We start from the raw sequence: 18,466 nt of genomic DNA, 5'->3' as shown, positions 1-18,466 counted from the left end.
ATAGGAAGGGTTTGGAGGGATATGGGCCGGGTGCTGGCAGGTGGGACTAGATTGGGTTGGGATATCTGGTTGGCATGGACGGGTTGGACCGAAGGGTCTGTTTCTATGCTGTACATCTTTATGACTCTATGACTCTAAATATGGGGAATTAATAATCAGTTGAGAGTGAGTTTCATAGAGTGGGGCTAATTGATATAAAGCTCTCACATCAAAGTGTGAACTTGAATTCTGTTTAATTAAAGTTATCTTTTGAAGAATGTCTCCACAATTTTGTCACTGAATGACAATGCAGTGATGGGGTGGACAACAGTGTTGTTGCCAGTGACTAGGAGAAAGTGAGGACTGCAGATGCTGGAGATAAGAGTCGAAAAGTGTGGTGCTGGTAAAGCAAAGCAGGTCAGGCACAATCCGAGGGGCAGGAGAGTTGACATTTTGGGCATAAGCCCTTCATAAGGAATGTAATGAAGGGCTTATGCCCGAAACGTCAACTCTCCTGTTTCTCGGATACTGCCTGACCTGCTGTGCTTTTTTAGCGCCAAACTTTTCAACTTGTTGCCAGTGAGCACTGCAACAGCATAAGAAGTAACAAGTCTGCAATTTGCCAAGGTGAAGCTCCTTTCTCTCACCTGCTGGAAGGAAACAAACACCATCAATCTGCAGCTGTCTTGCCATGGTCTGGCCATCTGCTCCTGACATGGGAAATTGCAGGCAGAGACCTGGAGCTCCTAATGGACACGGTGGGGCAGACATTGATGTCCTCTTTATCCAGGATAGCAGTAGAGGTCACCATATCAGACCGTGTCAATCTGATCTACTGTTGCCACCCACTCTAAGCTGTTTGGAAGACTGCCCAGAACTGTAGGAAGAAGTTGAATGAATTTCTCTTCAAATGCTAAGTGCCACCATCTTTTTGGCCTAACACTGACTCTACCTTTGATGCAATACTCATCTCTCACCAAGATTAATAGCCTACCACGCTCAGTATTGCTTGGAACTTTTCCCTCACTCACTGTCGCTCAGTGTAATCCCTCTGTGCTGCCCACTCACTCACTCAGGGCACCTCCTACCTGTACCAAAAGTAGCAGCTGTGCCATCAACTTTCATTTCCCTTAATACCTGCCTCTTTCTCATTATTGGGCAAAAAACGGCAGTGGGCTGCCTGAAATTCATGTCCTTACCCATTATGTGACACTGACCACCCATGAGTGATTGGCTGACCATGTCCAAGCCCCTGGATTTGTTTCAGAGGCTGCCCTTGACTTACTGTGCTGGTACTCCCTGGACAAAGACTATTCCCCTTGACCTGGCTGATGACTGCTGACAATCATGATAAGCTTCCTGCCTTTGTGTCTGTGCTGAGTGGCAGGGCAAGACAGAAATAATGTCAACCTGGTATCTCTGGCTGAGTGTTCTCAGTGCAAATAGGCAAGGCAGGGCAATGCAAGGCTGGGATACTGAGAGAATCCAAGTAGGTTCAGCATATATGAGCACCATGCCAATAAGCAAAGCCTAAAATGCAGCGTGATCTAGTTCAAGATATGTGCCCGAGCGCACAGTGTCCTTGCTATAACACTATAATGACATTTGCTGGTGCAGTTCAAGATGCAGTAGTTAAGTGCTGAAGCATATTGTAAGTGGATTGGAGATATGCCATGAATGTTTTTAGAGGCTGGCACATATCAGATGCCCCAATACTCCCAGAGGTGGAGTGTGTGTGGCTGGTATCAATGGATTGTGCCCTCAGATGCTGGTCCCTAGTATCCAATATTGAAATTCTATGTAGTAATTAGTGAACTGAAATCACCAGGTACTCTTCTGATTTCCATGTGAAGAATTTTCTGTATTTAGATGTTTGCATATCTGATTAGATGGGAAGCTGAATATTGATCAAATCAGTTGTGTTATTAATAATGTGTGAAACAAGTAATAGTCACTGTGATTGGAAATCTGGGAAAATACAAGGTATGCACTTTGGCAGGAAGGATACAACAACTGAATATTATTTATCTGGGTAGAGATTGCAGAAAGCTGTAGCACAGTGGTATGTGTTGCCCTTATACGTAAATCATAATAAACTACCGTACAAGTTCAGTGAGTGACAGGGAAGCCCAATGGAATGTTGGTTCAGTTCAAAGAAAATGGAATATTAAAAACAGGGAGGCTTTGCTGAAATGTTACAAAGCATTAGTCAGACACCAACTGGAATAATATATACAGTTTTGATCCCCTTATCTAAGACAAGATACAGTTTTATTGGAGGCAGAGACGGTTCACTCGGTCGATTCCATGTATGGAGGCATTTTCATTTTGGGGAGAGGTTTAGGTTCAGTTTGTGCTCATTGGAAGAATAAGAAGCGACCTTATTGAAACATACAAAATTCTGATGGTAGATGAGGAGATGTTGTTTCCTCTTGTAAGTGAGTCTAGAAACTGACTGGATAATCCAAAAGGAAGGGGTTGCCCATTTAAGACAGAGATGAGGATGATTTTTTTTTCTCTTAGAGTGGAGTCAATCTGTGGAATTTTTTATTATAAAGGGTTATCAAATCTGGAATGTTAAGTATTTCAAGGCTGCTATGGACAAATTTCTAATCAATAAAGGAATCGAGGGTTATGAGGTTAAAATGGAGTTGAGTATCATCAGATTAGCCATGATCTCAGTGAATGGCAGAGCAGGTTCAATAGGCTAAATGTTCTACTTCTGTTCCTCTGTCTTATATAATTCTCCACTTTTAATAACCTCTTTCAGAGTGTTCGCATGGGATTGCCTCAGAGAAATTGAGCATATTGAATCTCACTGTCAATCCCTGAGGAACACTTCAAATGTCTTCACCATTCTTGCACTTCCTATGCCTTCAGATGGTGTCGCCCAATTGCTGGAAAATTAAATTCTTGCATTAAGCACAGATCAGGGACTTTTGAAATCAGTTTTCCTTAGAAACTCTTTATTCAGGTGTCTGACTTGGTTTATACCAATTTTCAAAATTACTTAAGAAAGGTGCTGAGTAAATACCTTTCAATGAAAGCAACGATTTGGCCACTAGGTATCTAAATGTGATTAAATATTGGAAAGCTGTTAGACCATATTTAGCAAAATACTGATTGCATAGTCTAACAATCCAACATAGAGTGATTATGGGAGCTTTGAAAATGAATTTACTACAGAAGGAATGAGCAGTTCTGTAATTATTCCATTCAATTACATTTTTCATTGACTTGCAGTGCAGGACTACCTCTTCTTTTGTCACCTTCTGAATCAAAGGCCATATTATAGTATTTTTAAAAATCCCACACAATGGAGGATTTATCCCACACGTGACCTTAAACATAATAATACTGGCATGATTTCACCAGGGTTGTTTAAAATGCTGCAGCTCCAGGAGTTCTGCGCAGATTTTCTGGATAATACAGGTCCTGTCTATATCCAGCACATAAGATGCTAACATAAAGAATAGTACATGGCTGCTTAGAAGCTCTTCGTTTGACAGTGACCACATGCAGAAGGTGAGTATCTATTTATTGTTTCCTCAATTTGGTGAATTAGGAACACAAATGCAGTTACTCGAGGTAAGGAGATAGAATTTGTGCAAGGTCAAAATTTACAATTCTCACGCATGCTTTGTTTACTGATGATGTAGAATGACTACAATGTGGTAGATGATGATTCATTCTGAAGCATCCTCAAAACATTAAGGGGTGTTAGGACTACTTGTTCAAGTTTAGGAATGAAAAGATCTTACATTTTTGTTAAAGAATGGCTGTATTGCTTACTCATTGAAATATGGGCGTTTAAAAAATAATCACAAAAGCGACTGATTCTGAGTGCAATAACAGGTTGGTGTGCCAGCAATATACTGCTGGCTGTATGTGATTAGAGTACAGTGGAAATATATCATATTCAAGCAAGGAACAATATTTGTGTAGGAATAGGCGACCTTGCTTTCTTTTATCATTTCCAGAATCCTTGTTCTATGTTATCAATGTGAAGTTTGAGGCTTGTGCTGGAAATTGCATAATTTCCTGTGCCGGACTGTAATAGTTTTCACAGCAAGGCAAACAAGTTCCTTTTTGATGAAAAAACTCTGTGTTCCTTCTTGTGTTGGAAAGTTATTGTTTTTAAAGAATGTGGAGGCTTTTAATTTTTCGTAACAAAAAATCTGCAAGAGTGGTAAGTTTAACTGGCATGTGTACATATATCAAAAAGTCCTTGTATATTTCGGTAAAAACGTTTGTCAAGCTAGTGCCCTATGGATGAAGGAAATAATGGTACAGGCCCCTGTGGTATCGTCATTAGTTTTTTTAATGTATGCAGGGTCTACATATTTTTCTTTTCTTTCATAAATTTCTCAGAATCAAGAACCACCATGCAATGAGAACTTCTCTGTAAATGAGCACTTTGAGAAGGTAAGATGCCTTTTTAGTTCATTAAAGTGTCACTTCTAGCTGTCTAGAGAAGATGTAGCAGAATGCTAAGGTGCAGTGGCATCTAAACCATTGCTGGACATCTTTCATTGTTTAAACGCAAATGAGAAATTGGGGCAATGTTACAGAATGTTGTGCGTGAGCCACATTCAGTGGAAGTTCAGACATAATTTTGATAGTTTCTAAATACAGTAAAATGTGAGTAAAAGTTGTCTCGAGTCATTCTTCCACTTGAGCTGCCAATCAAAGGTTTGCAGTATGTTTTCTGAAATTGTAACAGTGAGCTATACTTGCTATTCAAGTCACAGCATGATGGCAAAATGAGCTTATTCCAATGCTTGTTTCACTTCTCTGAAAGCTCAAAATGGTTTCTAGTTTTTGAAGATATCTTATAAGACTGAAAAGGAGAAATTACAGTTTGTTCAAGAGAGGTTTCTGTGTCCTCAATAGATACAGTAATATAATATATTGGCCTTACAGACATAAAGATGCATCCTTCTTTAACTGAACTGGGGTTTGTGTGTGGTGAGGATGTGTTGGTGTGTGCAGCTGATAGCTATATACTAGGATTTAGCCAATGCTAACAACCTTTTTTTCACCCAGAAACTGATGCACAGTGTATGCATTAATGGGCGATAAAACAATGGGAGTTGTAAACTTTTGGTCCAAGATGGCAGGAGAGTAGGGCTCCTCTGCAGGAGCTCGTTCACTCTGGCCACTTTTGTTGCTTTTTTTCCCCTTTTTCTTTACTTACTTACCTTGTCCTGAGTTTGGATGGCACTGATGGTGGTAAGAGCCCAGAGCACAGCTCTTGAACAGTCTCGAGCTGGACCCAGGGTGTTGACCTTGGGAGTGCCTACCAAGGATCTTGAGCGGGCCCAGGAATGAATCTCGAGTGAGCCCAGCATGGAGGAGAGTGAGCCCCTGCTTAAACTTTGCACCAAGTACAGGACCTGGAATCGGTGGCTGCTGCGACGGCAGAGACAATGCAGTGAGGTAGACCCAGCAGCAAAAGATGGAGCATGAGGATTGGCGACTTTGTTGTTGGTTGGGTCCAACACAGAGGGCCGCGAAGCAGGGTCAGGAAGGCATCACAGCAATATTGATGAGCTGGACAAGAGATGCGACTTTGAGATTGGTTGGTCCAGTGCAGGCAGTGGTGAAGTGATGGCAGAGGTACAGTGGTACAGGCATTATTGACAGCAATGAGCTGGCTCTCTTCAAGCTATATCTTTCTCTTTTTTTCTTATTCTTAAATTATTCAAAATGGCGCCATTTCATGGCAATAAATGAAAGCTTTGCACAGTATTTATTCTTATTTGTGAAATACACATGACATTAAAATCAAAAACCAATTGTCCTTTTACTTTATATTCAAAAACTCTGGGAAGAACCAAAGCCCATAGTGCAGAATTTTACAAAAGATTAAAAGGATTGGAAAGATGATATACTTATCTTGATAAATTAAAAACTTGTTTTTAGGTGACATAATGTTTTTAGATGACTTCATGTTTGAGGGATAACAAACCCTTCAGTTTAGCACAAGAACAAGCAATGGTTTAATTGTGAAACTATGGTCATCCAAGAATAAAAACTAGCAAGACAAGGCACCATTGCCATTAAACATGTAATGCAGGTACAAAATAAATTGACAATATTCTCACCCAATTTTTGTTTCTCATATTCGTGTCTGAGGCATCACAACTGCTGCAGGACCCTACCATTGCTGTTTTATGGAGAAAATCTTTTGAAAAATAGCTAAAGAGTTCAGTTTACTGTCAAATATCTAAGAAAGAAGTTGGTATCATATAGGCTTGGTTTTACATTGGGATGTACAGAGTTGAGGCAAGTAGCAAACTAATGGATCCATCAATGCTCTGGACTCAGGAGATTTAAACCCATGAGCTGCATTTCAGTGACTGAAACTCGAATGTCTGCCTGAAACCGACGGGAATTGCTACCCGACTAGTTGGTGGAAATGGGGTTGTAGAGAACAGCAACTCACGATGACTGGGGAATGAGTGATTATTGAGAAAGGAGGAAACACGTGAACCCAGACTTAACAGATAAACGGCGATAGTGACATTGTCAGACATTAATTGTACCTTCTGTAGAAAGCAAAACTCAACCTGCTGACCCAGAAAAGAGGGATGGGTTGGTTCCTGGAAAACCTGATCATTTACCAGAAACGCCATCAAACTCCCTAAAGAAGATTTGAATATTTATCTGATTCCATTATGTAATTCAACTTTCCCGCCTGCTCAGACTGCATTTCTGTGACTTGTTTTTGCAGTCAGTACTCTCATGCTGGACCAGTGTGGTGTCAGACCCTGATTAATGAGGTCACACATGTGCAAATGCAGGTGTACTTTCCTCATGCGCATTGCTGCTGCCAACTGTCACTTGCTGGGTTTTTTTCCCCCACCAATACTGCTGCGAGAAAGAACTTGAGGTGACCTTGATGGGATTGAGAGAATAAAGGAGGAAATGGAGCAACTGGCAACACATTTCAACTGCCACTGACTGCCTGTGAGATAAAGAGGTGTTGCTGCCTCCATTGGGACTGGGCTTGAAAAATTGATTAAAAAAAAGTCACAAGGCCTGAAATCTGAAATATGTTTCATTGAGAGATGTTATTCATCTCCAAGCTGACTAGACACTGTCATGCTAAAGCATAGGATATTAACAGATTGGTCGGTCTGACCAATGTGTGAGGTTCCTATTGTTCCAATCATCTGGATAGTTCACAGAAGAAATAGCAAATGAATGGGGTGGAATCAGATGTGCTTCTGCTTCACCCATTGTATGTTTATTAAAGCATAAATATTAGTGCAATAAGTACACTCCTTAGGCATTATTGTGCATAGATTTGGAAAGACAGCTCAAAGATCAATTGATGACACCATCATGATCAGAGAAAGAAACATTTCTGGAATAGCTTCACTCTGAGTTGGTAACCCCAATATGTTCACTGGTGTGGGTTTGCCTTCAACAGGTATTTTACCCGATACAGCAATGCTAATGTTATCTGCCATTACATAAGAAACTGGGCATGGATTTCGTAGTATTGAAGCATCCAAAAGATATTATAACCAACCTATATGCACAAAAATTAGATTCCTCTGATGTGTAAGTGCCTTGCCTAGTATTAACCTATCAACTTGAACAGAGAGCATGTTTTCAGTGGAAACCCTAGAGGAGTATAGAATATGAAAGGGGGAACTTAAAAGTTCATGTCTGACCAACTTGATTGAATTTTTCAAAGAGGTGACCAGATGTATAGTTGAGCGCAATGGTTTTGACGTAGTCTGCTTGGACTTCAGCAAGACTTTTATTAAGGTCCAGCATGGGACATTGGTAAAGGTGAAAGTCTGTGGGAAATTTGGCAAATTGGATCCACAATTGGTTGAGTGGTAGGAAGCAGGCAGAAATAATTGTGGGGTAGTTTTTCCACTGGAAATCTGTATCCAGTGGGGTCCCATATGGGTTAATGTCAGGGCCCTTGCTTTTTGTGGTTTAAACATTTGATTTGGACTTGAGTGTAGAAGGGTTGATCACGAAGTTGACAGATGATACAAAAAGTTGCTGGGGTTGTAAATAGTGACAAGGATAGCTTTAAACTACATGAGGATACAGATGGGGCTGATCAGAGACAAATGGAATTCAGCCCAGATAAATGAGAGGTGATGCACTTGGGCAGAAAAAGGGAATAGATGATGAATGAATGGACCCTCCAAACCACTATGGATCAGAGAGACATTGGTGTGCAAGTACACTGGACCCTTAAGGTATTAGGGCAGATGGATAAAATAGTTAAGAAAGATAAAACGTTAAGAAAGGGTTACTTGCCTTCATTAATTGAGGCATAATGTTTCAGAGTGAAGCAATTATGCTAGAACTGTATAGAACTTTGATCAGGCCATAGCTAGAGAATTTTGTCCATTTCTAAGATCCACATTATAGGAAGGATATGATAGCATTGGAAAGGGTGTGAGAGATTTGCCAGGGTGTTGCCTGGGCTGAAGATTTACAGTAATGAAGAGAAATGGGATAGACTGGCATTGTTTTCCTTAAATGTTAAGAGAAGACATGATTGAGATATATGAAATTATGAGAAACATGGACAGGGTAGACAGGAAGGGACTTTTTCTTTTAATGGAGGGATCAATAAAAATTAAGGTAAGGGGCAGAAGGTTCAAAGGCGAAATCAGAAAAAACTTTATCTTCCAGAGGATGGTGGGAATCTGGAACTTATTGCTTGTAGTGGGGGTGGAGGCAGAAACCCTCAAAACATTTAAGAAGTAGTTAGATGCACTTGTGATGCCAAGATTTTCAAGGCTATGGGCCGAGTGCTGGTAAATGGGATTAAACAAGTTAGATGGTTGTTTTGACCAGTGCAGATGCAATGGAGCCTTTCTCTGTGCTGTCAATCTTTATGACTTGATGAAAATAAAGTAGGAAAATCTTAAAAGGAGATTATTTAAGAAATACTGCTAACAGTCCAAAATTGTAAACTCGGTGACAATTTCAGAGCTGTTTCACCATTTGTGTTTCCCTTGGGCAGAAGATATAAAAATCAATGATGGAACATGGCTTGCAGAATTATCTTAGTTGTTCATCTAGGTACTTTGTTAAATCTGAGGTCTAAATGCAGCTTGTGAATGAAATAGTTTGCTAAATGCACTACAGCACATGATTTTTAACGCAGTAGTGAAGAAACAATAGTCTTGCATTTATGTAGCACTTTTTGACCACACATTACAAAGCACTTTACCATCAATGAGAATTGATTCAGTTGTGATGTATAAAATTTAAACAATTTATGCACAGAAAACTCCTTCAAACAATGTGATAATGATTAGATAATCTGTTTTTGTGGTATTGTTTATATGATAAATATTTGCCAGGTCTGGAGATAATTTCTCTGGTCTCTTTAAAATAACGTTATGGCATTTTGCCCCTCAAGAGTACTGACAGGGCCTCAGTTTAGAGTCTCATCCCTAAAGGCAGAATCTCCAATACTACAGTTGTCCCTTATTACTACACTGGAATGCCAGCCAAAAAAATTGTGATTGAGTTCTGAAAATTGATACAAACCCATAATCCTGTGAGTCAGAAATGAAAGTGCTACGACCTGAGAAATTGCAAAGGGTACGTTCCCAATTTTCTCTATATCAACTATGCACCTGTTCTTGTAAGGTACAAACTGCTGAAATGGCAATAGTAGCTCTAGTGAATAGACCCTCCATTTATTTGAGCAAGTAACCAGTATTTGCCCAGAACCTTACCACAGGAGTGTATGGAACTGTGAAATCTTGCAACACAGGAAATAGAACAGTTTTGAAAGAATTATTAAATTAGTTTTGATCCTTGCCTCTCACCTTTGACTATTTTTCTAGTTAAAATAAATTTGTGTTCTTTGTTCATTGATCTTTCAGTAAGCTAGAACAAGTTCTAATTATTCATTCAGTGGAGAGTGTGTCATAGAAGATGCAGCCTGTCTAATCTCTGCTCAGATGAATACAGATGATTAATCTCAGGGATTATCAATCTCTGCGGTGGGCACAAGTACTTTATTGGAGATAAAAAGAAATGAGTAAGCATTAACAGACAGGGATGTCATAGAGTCATAGAATTGTTGCTGCACAGAAGGATTTCATCCGTTACGTTGAGTCCATGCCTACTTTCTGCAAATGTTTACACTCCCTTTCCTCTCTCCATAGTTCTGCACTTGTGCAGTTTAGGTACGGAATCTATCTCCAAAATCCTATCAGGCAGTGTAGTTCAAATTCAGACCTCTTGCTGCAAAAAATACTTTTTTTTTGTCGTGTGGCCTTCCATTCAGTGGACAACCATGTCCTCTAGTTCTCTAATAAAAACAGAAATTACTACAGAAACTCAGCAGATCTGGCAGCATCTGTTCAGTGAAAGTTGAGATAATGTTTCGAGAACAGTGAGCTTGGACTCACTTATAGTACAGATAGTAACAACTATATACGTATATGCTGATGAAAAGAAGCGGGGGAAAGAGTAGGCAGATAGGTGGAGATGGAGCCAGCCAGAGAAAAAGACAGTCAGGCATAGAAAATGGCAACCCAGAGGAGAAAATCTGATAATTGGGACCTTAAGTCAGTGAAAATAGGTTGACTGTGCTGAAAGTAGCTCATCTCCAGAGGGTCTGGGGGAGAGTGTGGGTAAAAGACATCAATCAAGGTATTCAGGTTATAAAATTATTGAACTTTATTTGAGTCCTGAAGGCTGCAGGGTCCCTAAATGGGAAATCAGATGCAGTTCTTCCGGCTAATGCTGAGCGTCACTGGGGCACTGCAGCAGACCCGAGACTGAAAGGTTGGCCAGGGAGCAAGGTGAAGTGGCAAGTAACTAGAAACTTGGGGTCACTGTTACAGAGAGGGAGACACTCATTTACATTTAAAATGAGTCAATTTAGCTAGGTTTTCTTAAGTTAACAAGAACAGTTTATTAATTACTAAAGCAAGATAATTTAATAACACTTACATACATTCACACTGATTGGAATAAGAGGTAAGATCAAAGAATAAAAATTTGAAAAAAAACAAACATATAGCTCAGTCTATGAATTGTTCATGTAGAATAGATCGTTCAACATTAAGGCTGTTGTAATGGATGTTACCAGTAGCACTAAAGTTGGTAAGTGAAGTGTTGGACAGTGTGGTGCTGGAAAAGCACAGCTGGTCAGGCAGCATCCGAGGAGCAGGAGAATTGACATTTCAAGTATAAACCCTTCATCAGGAATGAGGGGGTGGCCCAAGGGGCCTGAGAGATAAATGGGAGGTGGGGTTGGATTGGGGGGAAGGTAGCTGGGAGTGCAATAGGTAGATAAAGGTGTGGGTGAAGGTGATAGGTTGGAGAGGAGGGTGGAGTGGATAGGTGGGAATGGACATGTAGGACACAACATTTATCCCGTGTGGTTGGAGGGACCGATAGCAGAAGATGAGGCATTCTTTCTCCAGGCGTCAGGTGGCTAGAGTTTGCGGTGGAGGAGTCCCAGGACCTGCACGTCTTTGGGGGAGTTAAAGTGTTTGGCCACAGGGCGGTGGGCTTGCTTAGTGCATGTGTCCCAGAGATGTTTTCTGAAATCTTCCGCAAATTGGCGTCCTGTCTCCTCAATGTAGGGGAGACCATCACAAATTGAAGTGTTGGCTTAATTTTGTAGATAATCTGAGATTCAGAGGTTCTCATTCCTTTTGATTGTGACTCAATATTTCCTTCAGCATTTTCTAACTTCAGTTTTTTTTTATCTTTTATGAACTTGATTGAGTTTTCGATAGGTTAGATGAGATTTTTTAAGTACAACTTGTCTGAAATTGAGCAAACTCAAGGAGCTTCAAGTCTAAGTACTATCCAATCTAAATCATGTTTCATTGATCCTGTATGAAATAACTCCCAGAGGCTGTTTATGGGCGGCACGGTGGCACAGTGGTTAGCACTGCTGCCTCACAGCACCAGAGACCTGGGTTCAATTCTCGCCTCAGGCATGGACGAGTTGGACTGAAGCGTCTGTTTCCATGCTGTACATCTTTATGACTCTGTGACTGTGTGTTTCCTGAGTGAGGTTATGCAATTGCCTTCACTCCATCAGACTGCGAGGATGTCCACTTCCACTAGAATACCCAAAACTCATATGCTCCACCGGTGGCATTTTCCAATGATGAAGCCAATTTGAGCGCCTGTTTGAAGTCTAACTGTGCTTTTGGCTTTTTGCAGGTGCCTTTGCATTGTTATATCATTAATCTTAACATACCAAACAGTCTGTCAGCATCGCACTCATGGTTAAATCAAAATCCCATGCTTCTGCTAATCATTTTAACCTAATCAAAATCCCAATACAGATTCCTCCTGTTCTTGAATTGTTGAATAAAACTGATCATGTCTCCAAATTGGAGGAGGCTTAGGGTCATCATATTCCTTTAATAAATCTGACAGATTTTAGCATCTGATACCTCAGCAAACTTAAGTCTCCTAATAACCAAAAAAACAGTAGCATGCTGTATTGAGAATTACTCATTGCTTTTTATCTGCTCCATCATCATTTACCTAAAAAAAAAAAGCATTCTTTCCACACAGTGGGCACATTGTTCAACAGAATTAAATGAATCAAGCTTCCCGAATAAAGGGTTGATGCCAGAAATGCTTATCTCAACTCAAAGATGGCTGTTTCGAGCAAATATTGTCAGGTGTGTGCTTTTCCTTCATTACCACTGAAATAACTCCACAGAGACTGGTAACCCTTCATCAAGTCACCCTTTATTTACACTTTGACAGTCCTTGTCACTGATCCAACTCCCTCAGAGCCGGCACTCAGAGTGAACAGGAACTCAAATTCTCCTATTCTTTTCTCTTCACAGCAGTAGTACTTATATTTTTCCCACAACACCTGTGTTATATTTGTATATGTGCAGTGACTCAGTAAAGATACCATTATGCAAAAATCTTATTCAAAATTTCCACCATCAGAGAAACACCCATGTGGTTGATGAACCAGCAAAAAGCAAAGCTTGATAATGGCAATACTTATACGGAAAAAAGGAATGAAGGGGGAGGGTAGGGATCAAATCAAAATAGAATTAGAGGAGGAAATACACGCCTGTTCTTATCTGTCAGCCAAGGCTTCCTGATTGGACCAGATTAACAGCCCCAATCAGTGAACTCATATTCTATTATGTCAACCTGGCTGATCTCATTATAATCACTACACTATGCATTAGTTTAAGTACCATCATGTCAGAAACTACAAAACAGGTCACAGCACAACATAGCCCAAATAGACCAATTAAAGTGCAGTTCAATTGTAGATTGAGCATGTTGATTTTTCAAACATTAGACAGACTTCCCCACTAAGTTGATTTTCCAGCAAACCAGACTTATGAAGATATTTTCCCTTTACATTGATTGACCAGGTGAGGGCTGTCTGTGAACATCTTAAAAAATTGTCAGCAGTTCTTCCATTTTCAGGAACCATGAAACTGTGCTTCAGTAGTGTTTGTTTCTGCTGGTATGATTAGTGTCTGTCAAGTACTAAATGTCTTTCTACTGGGCCTATTGCCTTGGGAGCTTGCCTACTGCACCTAATTGAAATGGTAATTGTGGAAATAGCTTGCTCATTGGCTGGCTACTAGAAATATTGATGCACTTTAGACTCTTTGAGAAATGGTCTCTGCATCAGGGTCCTGACAATGTCAGGAACACTTAGTGTTTTGCAGGATATTCTCATGGCATGGATGTGGTCAGGTCTGAGAGTAGGATCCAGAGTCTGTTTGGAAAGATGTGGAGTTATGGACGATTGGGGGCAAGTCAGGGATCACGATGGGGGATGTCAGGGGTATGGGAGCCTGTAGGGTGTTGGTTCAGGGGGAAGGGTCAGATTTCCATGGGATGTCAAGGAGGTTTGATGGGGAGAGGCAATGTTGTGTCTGGGAGATCAGTTCTATAGTTATTTACAACAGGTTTTGATTCCTCTGACATTACCTGGCTAAGCATTCAGGTAAGTATTTGTCAGGACCCTCTGAAGTTGCTGACTCTAATTCGGAGTTGGGAATTTTGTAGGTTCCAATCACTTAGGAAATTTCAATTTCCAGGCAATTCAGGTGAAGGCATCTTGCCATGACAACCACATGGTTCCAACATCCAGTTCTTGGCAGCTCCTAGCAGAAGATATGGTCCATTTCAAGTAACTTTCGTATTGAAAAATATTTTAAGTATTACATTTTAAAAGTCATATGATTTTGCTAGTTGACAAAATAATACATTTTCAATGATATATAAATTGGTTTGAATGCAAAATCACTTTCATAGCACTGAAATTTTCTCTCCTCCAGCTGTGTACATTTACATTTGATTGTTCTTTGGACATTTCCATAACACTGAAAATCTAATGATATTGTGATCACTATTTCCCATTTCTCTCCACTGAAACATGCTCTACTTGTCCCACACCATTCTCTCAAATGAGACAGACCACAGTTTTCTACTCCCAAGCCATAGATTTACTGATCAGTGATGTACTTCTCTCAGAATTTCTTCATCCTTTCAGCCTTTTACACTGTGACTATCACAATAATATTTGGACAATTGGAGTTCATCATTATTACAACTCTATTCAGTGTTTGAGTAATTTGGTTGTGAATGTACTCCTCTACTTCCATCCCACCACATTCATAATATTATTTTATGTTTTTCTATATATGTTGTGTTATATAAGTTTAAATAAAAAATATAATGCACCACCATGTCAGGCTGGAAGGGCTGAAAAGCTGTTCCTATGCCGTTGTATCCTGTTGCAGGGTATTAGTGTCACAGTTATCTAAGGCTTGTCAGCAGCATAGCAGAACAAATTATTTACTCATCTTTGGCAGGATCATCTATTCTGATATTGCATGATCACAGTGTTATTTATATTTTCACATGAATGTAGGGAACCCACTGAGAGTTTCCTCGCCTCTTAGAAGTTATCTTCCTACATGAAAAAGTTGCTTATAATTATTGCAAATTTTGATTTTAAGGAACAAAATTTAATAAAACATAATTCAAACCAGGAAGAAACACAGGAAGAGGTCAGTTTACCTAACAGTTAAATACTGGTGTTCATGGTGTGCATGAGTTTCCTTCGATTCCTGCTTCAGGTAATCCAATCTGCAGGTAATCCCTTCCTTTTTCCCTTGGGTACTTATTTTGATATTCCTTTGAAATGTCTTTGCTGATTGCATCAACCATGTCATAGCATATTCTAATTTTGCACCGCTTTCTGAATAATGTAGTGCCCAATTTTTTAGAGCAAGTAAACAAGTGACAACCTTGTTACATTTTTGAATGCCAAGTTACATAGTGAGATTATCAATGTGTCAGATCTCTGATGCAAAACAGAATTTGAATCATTTTAACAAAAATAAACTGTCCTGATTTGTGATCTCTACGAGGATATTAAATTAGCTATTACATCACAAAAAAAGCAGTTGGAAAGTTTGAAGGTGTGATTAGAGTCATAACTGGCAATGAGTCTTATAGTTAGCTTATTGATTACTATCTACCATAGTAGAAGGCAGCCACTGAATATAACAGCGTTTATTCAGTCTAATACCCATTTTAATGTCACAGAACACAACATTTATCACTCTGGTTGAATAATCCATGGTTTCTTTAGTGCTCATGAACAACAAAGCTGCTGAATCTTAGGAAGGATTTCACTACACAGATTATTGTGGAGAATTCTAGGTGTGGCTGAATGGAGAATATTAATTATCTGTTTAGGGATTATAATGGGTGGGTATCATATGTATAAATGCTGAAGATCATGATAGTGAGGAAAAGCCCAGCTAGTCTATGAAGCTGGAACACCGAGAATAACTCCAAAAGCTGGAATGGGAGAATTTTCTTTGGAAGCAAGGTCAGACAGTATGGGATTGGAGTTTGAAAGAATAAGAGGCGAATTAACTGAAACATACAACTTCCTGAGGAATCTTGTCAGGTAAAATACAGAGAATATATTTCATCTTCTGGGAGATTCTCAAACAAGGGGTCACTGTTTAAAAGTAAAGAGTCCCTTATTTAGAGCAGGGATGAGGCATTTGTTTTTGTCTGTCAGAGAATCATGATTCTTTGGAACTTTATTTGTGAAAAGGCTGTGGAAGCTGAGTCTTTGAATATCTTAAGGCAGAAGTACACAGTTTCCTGTTCAGCAAGGGGATGAAATGTTATCAGGAGAAGTTGGCAATGTGGATTTGAGATTGCATTAAGATCAGTTGTGATCTTATGAAATGGTGGAGCAGACTTGAGGGGTTAAATGGTCTCATCTTGCTCCTTGTTCAAAGGCTTGTAATCTGTTGATGTCTGGAATGTGTGCAGAATTTATTGAAGTCTAGAATATTGCTGAAAAGAGAGACATATTGTTAAAGCTGTTTGACTTGCAATTCAGGACAAATGGAAAAATGTAAAATTTCAGAATGATTGCAACAATTAATATTACAGTAGAAAAGGGTGCTGATTGTTTGGCAAGTTGATTCTGATTGGCTCAAATGTTAACATAAAAGCAATGAAGAAGCCTGAGCTTCCCAAGTGCCAGGTTAACTGAAAAAAGATGCAAGATTTGAACATATTCCTTATACTTGCACACAACAGATCTCTGTGTAGGAATCCATGTCATATATGGCAAGTGTAAATGAGCCATATTATGACCTCAAGTAATTATTTTAAGATTTTTATGCAAGAAAATCTAGTTTCTAATCAGAGCCAATATGTCAATGATAACAGCTACTTTTCTTACCAGCACTATTACTCTTGGGCTGGGTGTTCTTTTACACATGATCCAAGACATACCCTTTCAACCTATCCTCAGCTAACATTATGTGGATGAACCTGTCCACAAACCTATGGCCCTGCAGCAATTTAATGCTGAGAAAAGCATTAATTATTTTAAGATAAGATCTTCACCTCCATCTTGGGAGGCAATTACTGGCAACAAGAGATGATGCTAATCAGGTTTACAGCAATACCACTGGAAGTTGATACTGGGTATGGTTAAAAGTTATTGGAATAATAATCTAGTGGGGAAATCATGATGACTTTCTTCACTCAGAATTTGCAGGTTCTGAAATTGTCTTCCTGAACAGGTGGTGAAAGTTGATTCCATAACTAAGGTTTAAAAGGGATTGGAAATGTTTTTGAGGATAAGAAACTTCAATGTTGCAGATTAAAAAGCAGGGATGTGAGATGAAGCTTGACTGTCCTTTCAAAGAATTTGCACAAGTATGACTGGCTGAATGGTCACCCTTCGTGCTGTAAGCTTTATAGATTTTTTTTATGAAAGCTGATGATGCTGACATTTGATTTGGTACATTATGATCCAGTTTGCATGTAAGAAAGATTGATCAGAATATTTTTGGAACATGGGAATTTTGGAACAGGAGTGACCCATTCCGCCCCTTGAGTTTATTCTACCATTCATTGAGATCATGGCTGATCCGTGGCCTAACCCCACGTACCTGCCTTTGCACCATATCCCTTTGTACTTTTGCTTGACAAAAATATATCTATCTTGGATGTAAAATTAACAACTGATCAGCATTCCATTGCCATTTATGGAAGAGATATCTAAACATCTATGGCCCTGAGTGTGTAGCAGTGTTTCCTACTATCTCTCCTTCACAGTCTAGCCCAAATTTTCAAACTATTCCTCCTAGTTCTAGAATCCCTAGTAAGTGGAAATAGATTATCTACCCTGCCTTTTCCTTTTAATATCTTGAAGACTTCAATTAGGCCTAATCGGTATTATCTCTTCTCATAACTTATCCTCTGAAGTCCCAGTATCGTTTTTGTAACCCTGTGTTCTACTCCCCCCAGTGCCAACGCATATTTTCTAAGGTTTGGTGCCCAGATCTGCTCACAGTACTCCAAGTGGGGTCTAACCAGAACTTTGTATAAGTGCAACATAACGTCTGCAACCTTGTACTCAAGTCTTCCAGATATAAAGGCTAGTGTTCCATTAGATTTCTTGCTTATTTTCTTCACCTGTTCATGGTATTTTAAAAACCTTTGCACCTGAATCCCAAAGACTGTTTGGACATCCAGCATATTTAACTTAATACCCATCTAGAAAGGACCCTGATCTACCCGTTCTTGGTCCAAAATGGTGAATGCAAGAGGCCTAACAGGGAAGATAGATGATCTCAGGGCAGGGTGAGGAACATGGGACTGGGATATCATAGCAATTACAGAGACATGTCTTAGGAATGGACAGGACTGGCAGCTTAATGTCCCATAATAGAAATGCTTTAGGAAGGACAAAAAGGGAAATAAGAGAGTAGGGGGAGTGCCATTTTTGATAAGGGTAGCATTACAGCTGTACTTAGGGTGGTTATTCCTGAGAACATAGGTAAAAACAATGACTGCAGATGCTGGAAACCAGATTTTGGATTAGTGTTGCTGGAAGAGCACAGCAGTTCAGGCAGCATCCGAGGAGCAGTAAAATCGACATTTCGGGCAAAAGCCCTTCATCAGATATATAGACAGG

The 18,466-nt window shown here is 39.6% G+C and overlaps 1 protein-coding gene across 4 annotated transcripts in view; it reads left to right on the top strand.

Annotated features, from left to right (window-relative positions):
- The first annotated feature begins 4,041 nt into the window (after nt 1-4,041).
- Nucleotides 4,042-18,466, top strand: part of rps6ka2 (ribosomal protein S6 kinase, polypeptide 2) — a 426,863-nt gene continuing 412,438 nt past the window's right edge. For 2 of the 4 annotated variants that reach the window (XM_043696115.1, XM_043696114.1), the window contains exons 1-2: nt 4,043-4,168; nt 4,351-4,404. In XM_043696115.1, coding sequence (XP_043552050.1) covers nt 4,124-4,168; nt 4,351-4,404 — 99 coding nt within the window. In that variant the 5' untranslated portion in view covers nt 4,043-4,123. Of the gene's footprint in view, nt 4,169-4,350; nt 4,405-18,466 lie in introns of all 4 variants that reach the window. The other 2 variants (XM_043696117.1, XM_043696119.1) reach the window with 2 other exon arrangements.

Source organism: Chiloscyllium plagiosum, chromosome 9 (genome assembly GCF_004010195.1).
Source record: "Chiloscyllium plagiosum isolate BGI_BamShark_2017 chromosome 9, ASM401019v2, whole genome shotgun sequence".
NCBI lineage: Eukaryota > Metazoa > Chordata > Chondrichthyes > Orectolobiformes > Hemiscylliidae > Chiloscyllium > Chiloscyllium plagiosum.
This window is presented reverse-complemented; position numbering and strand designations above follow the sequence as displayed.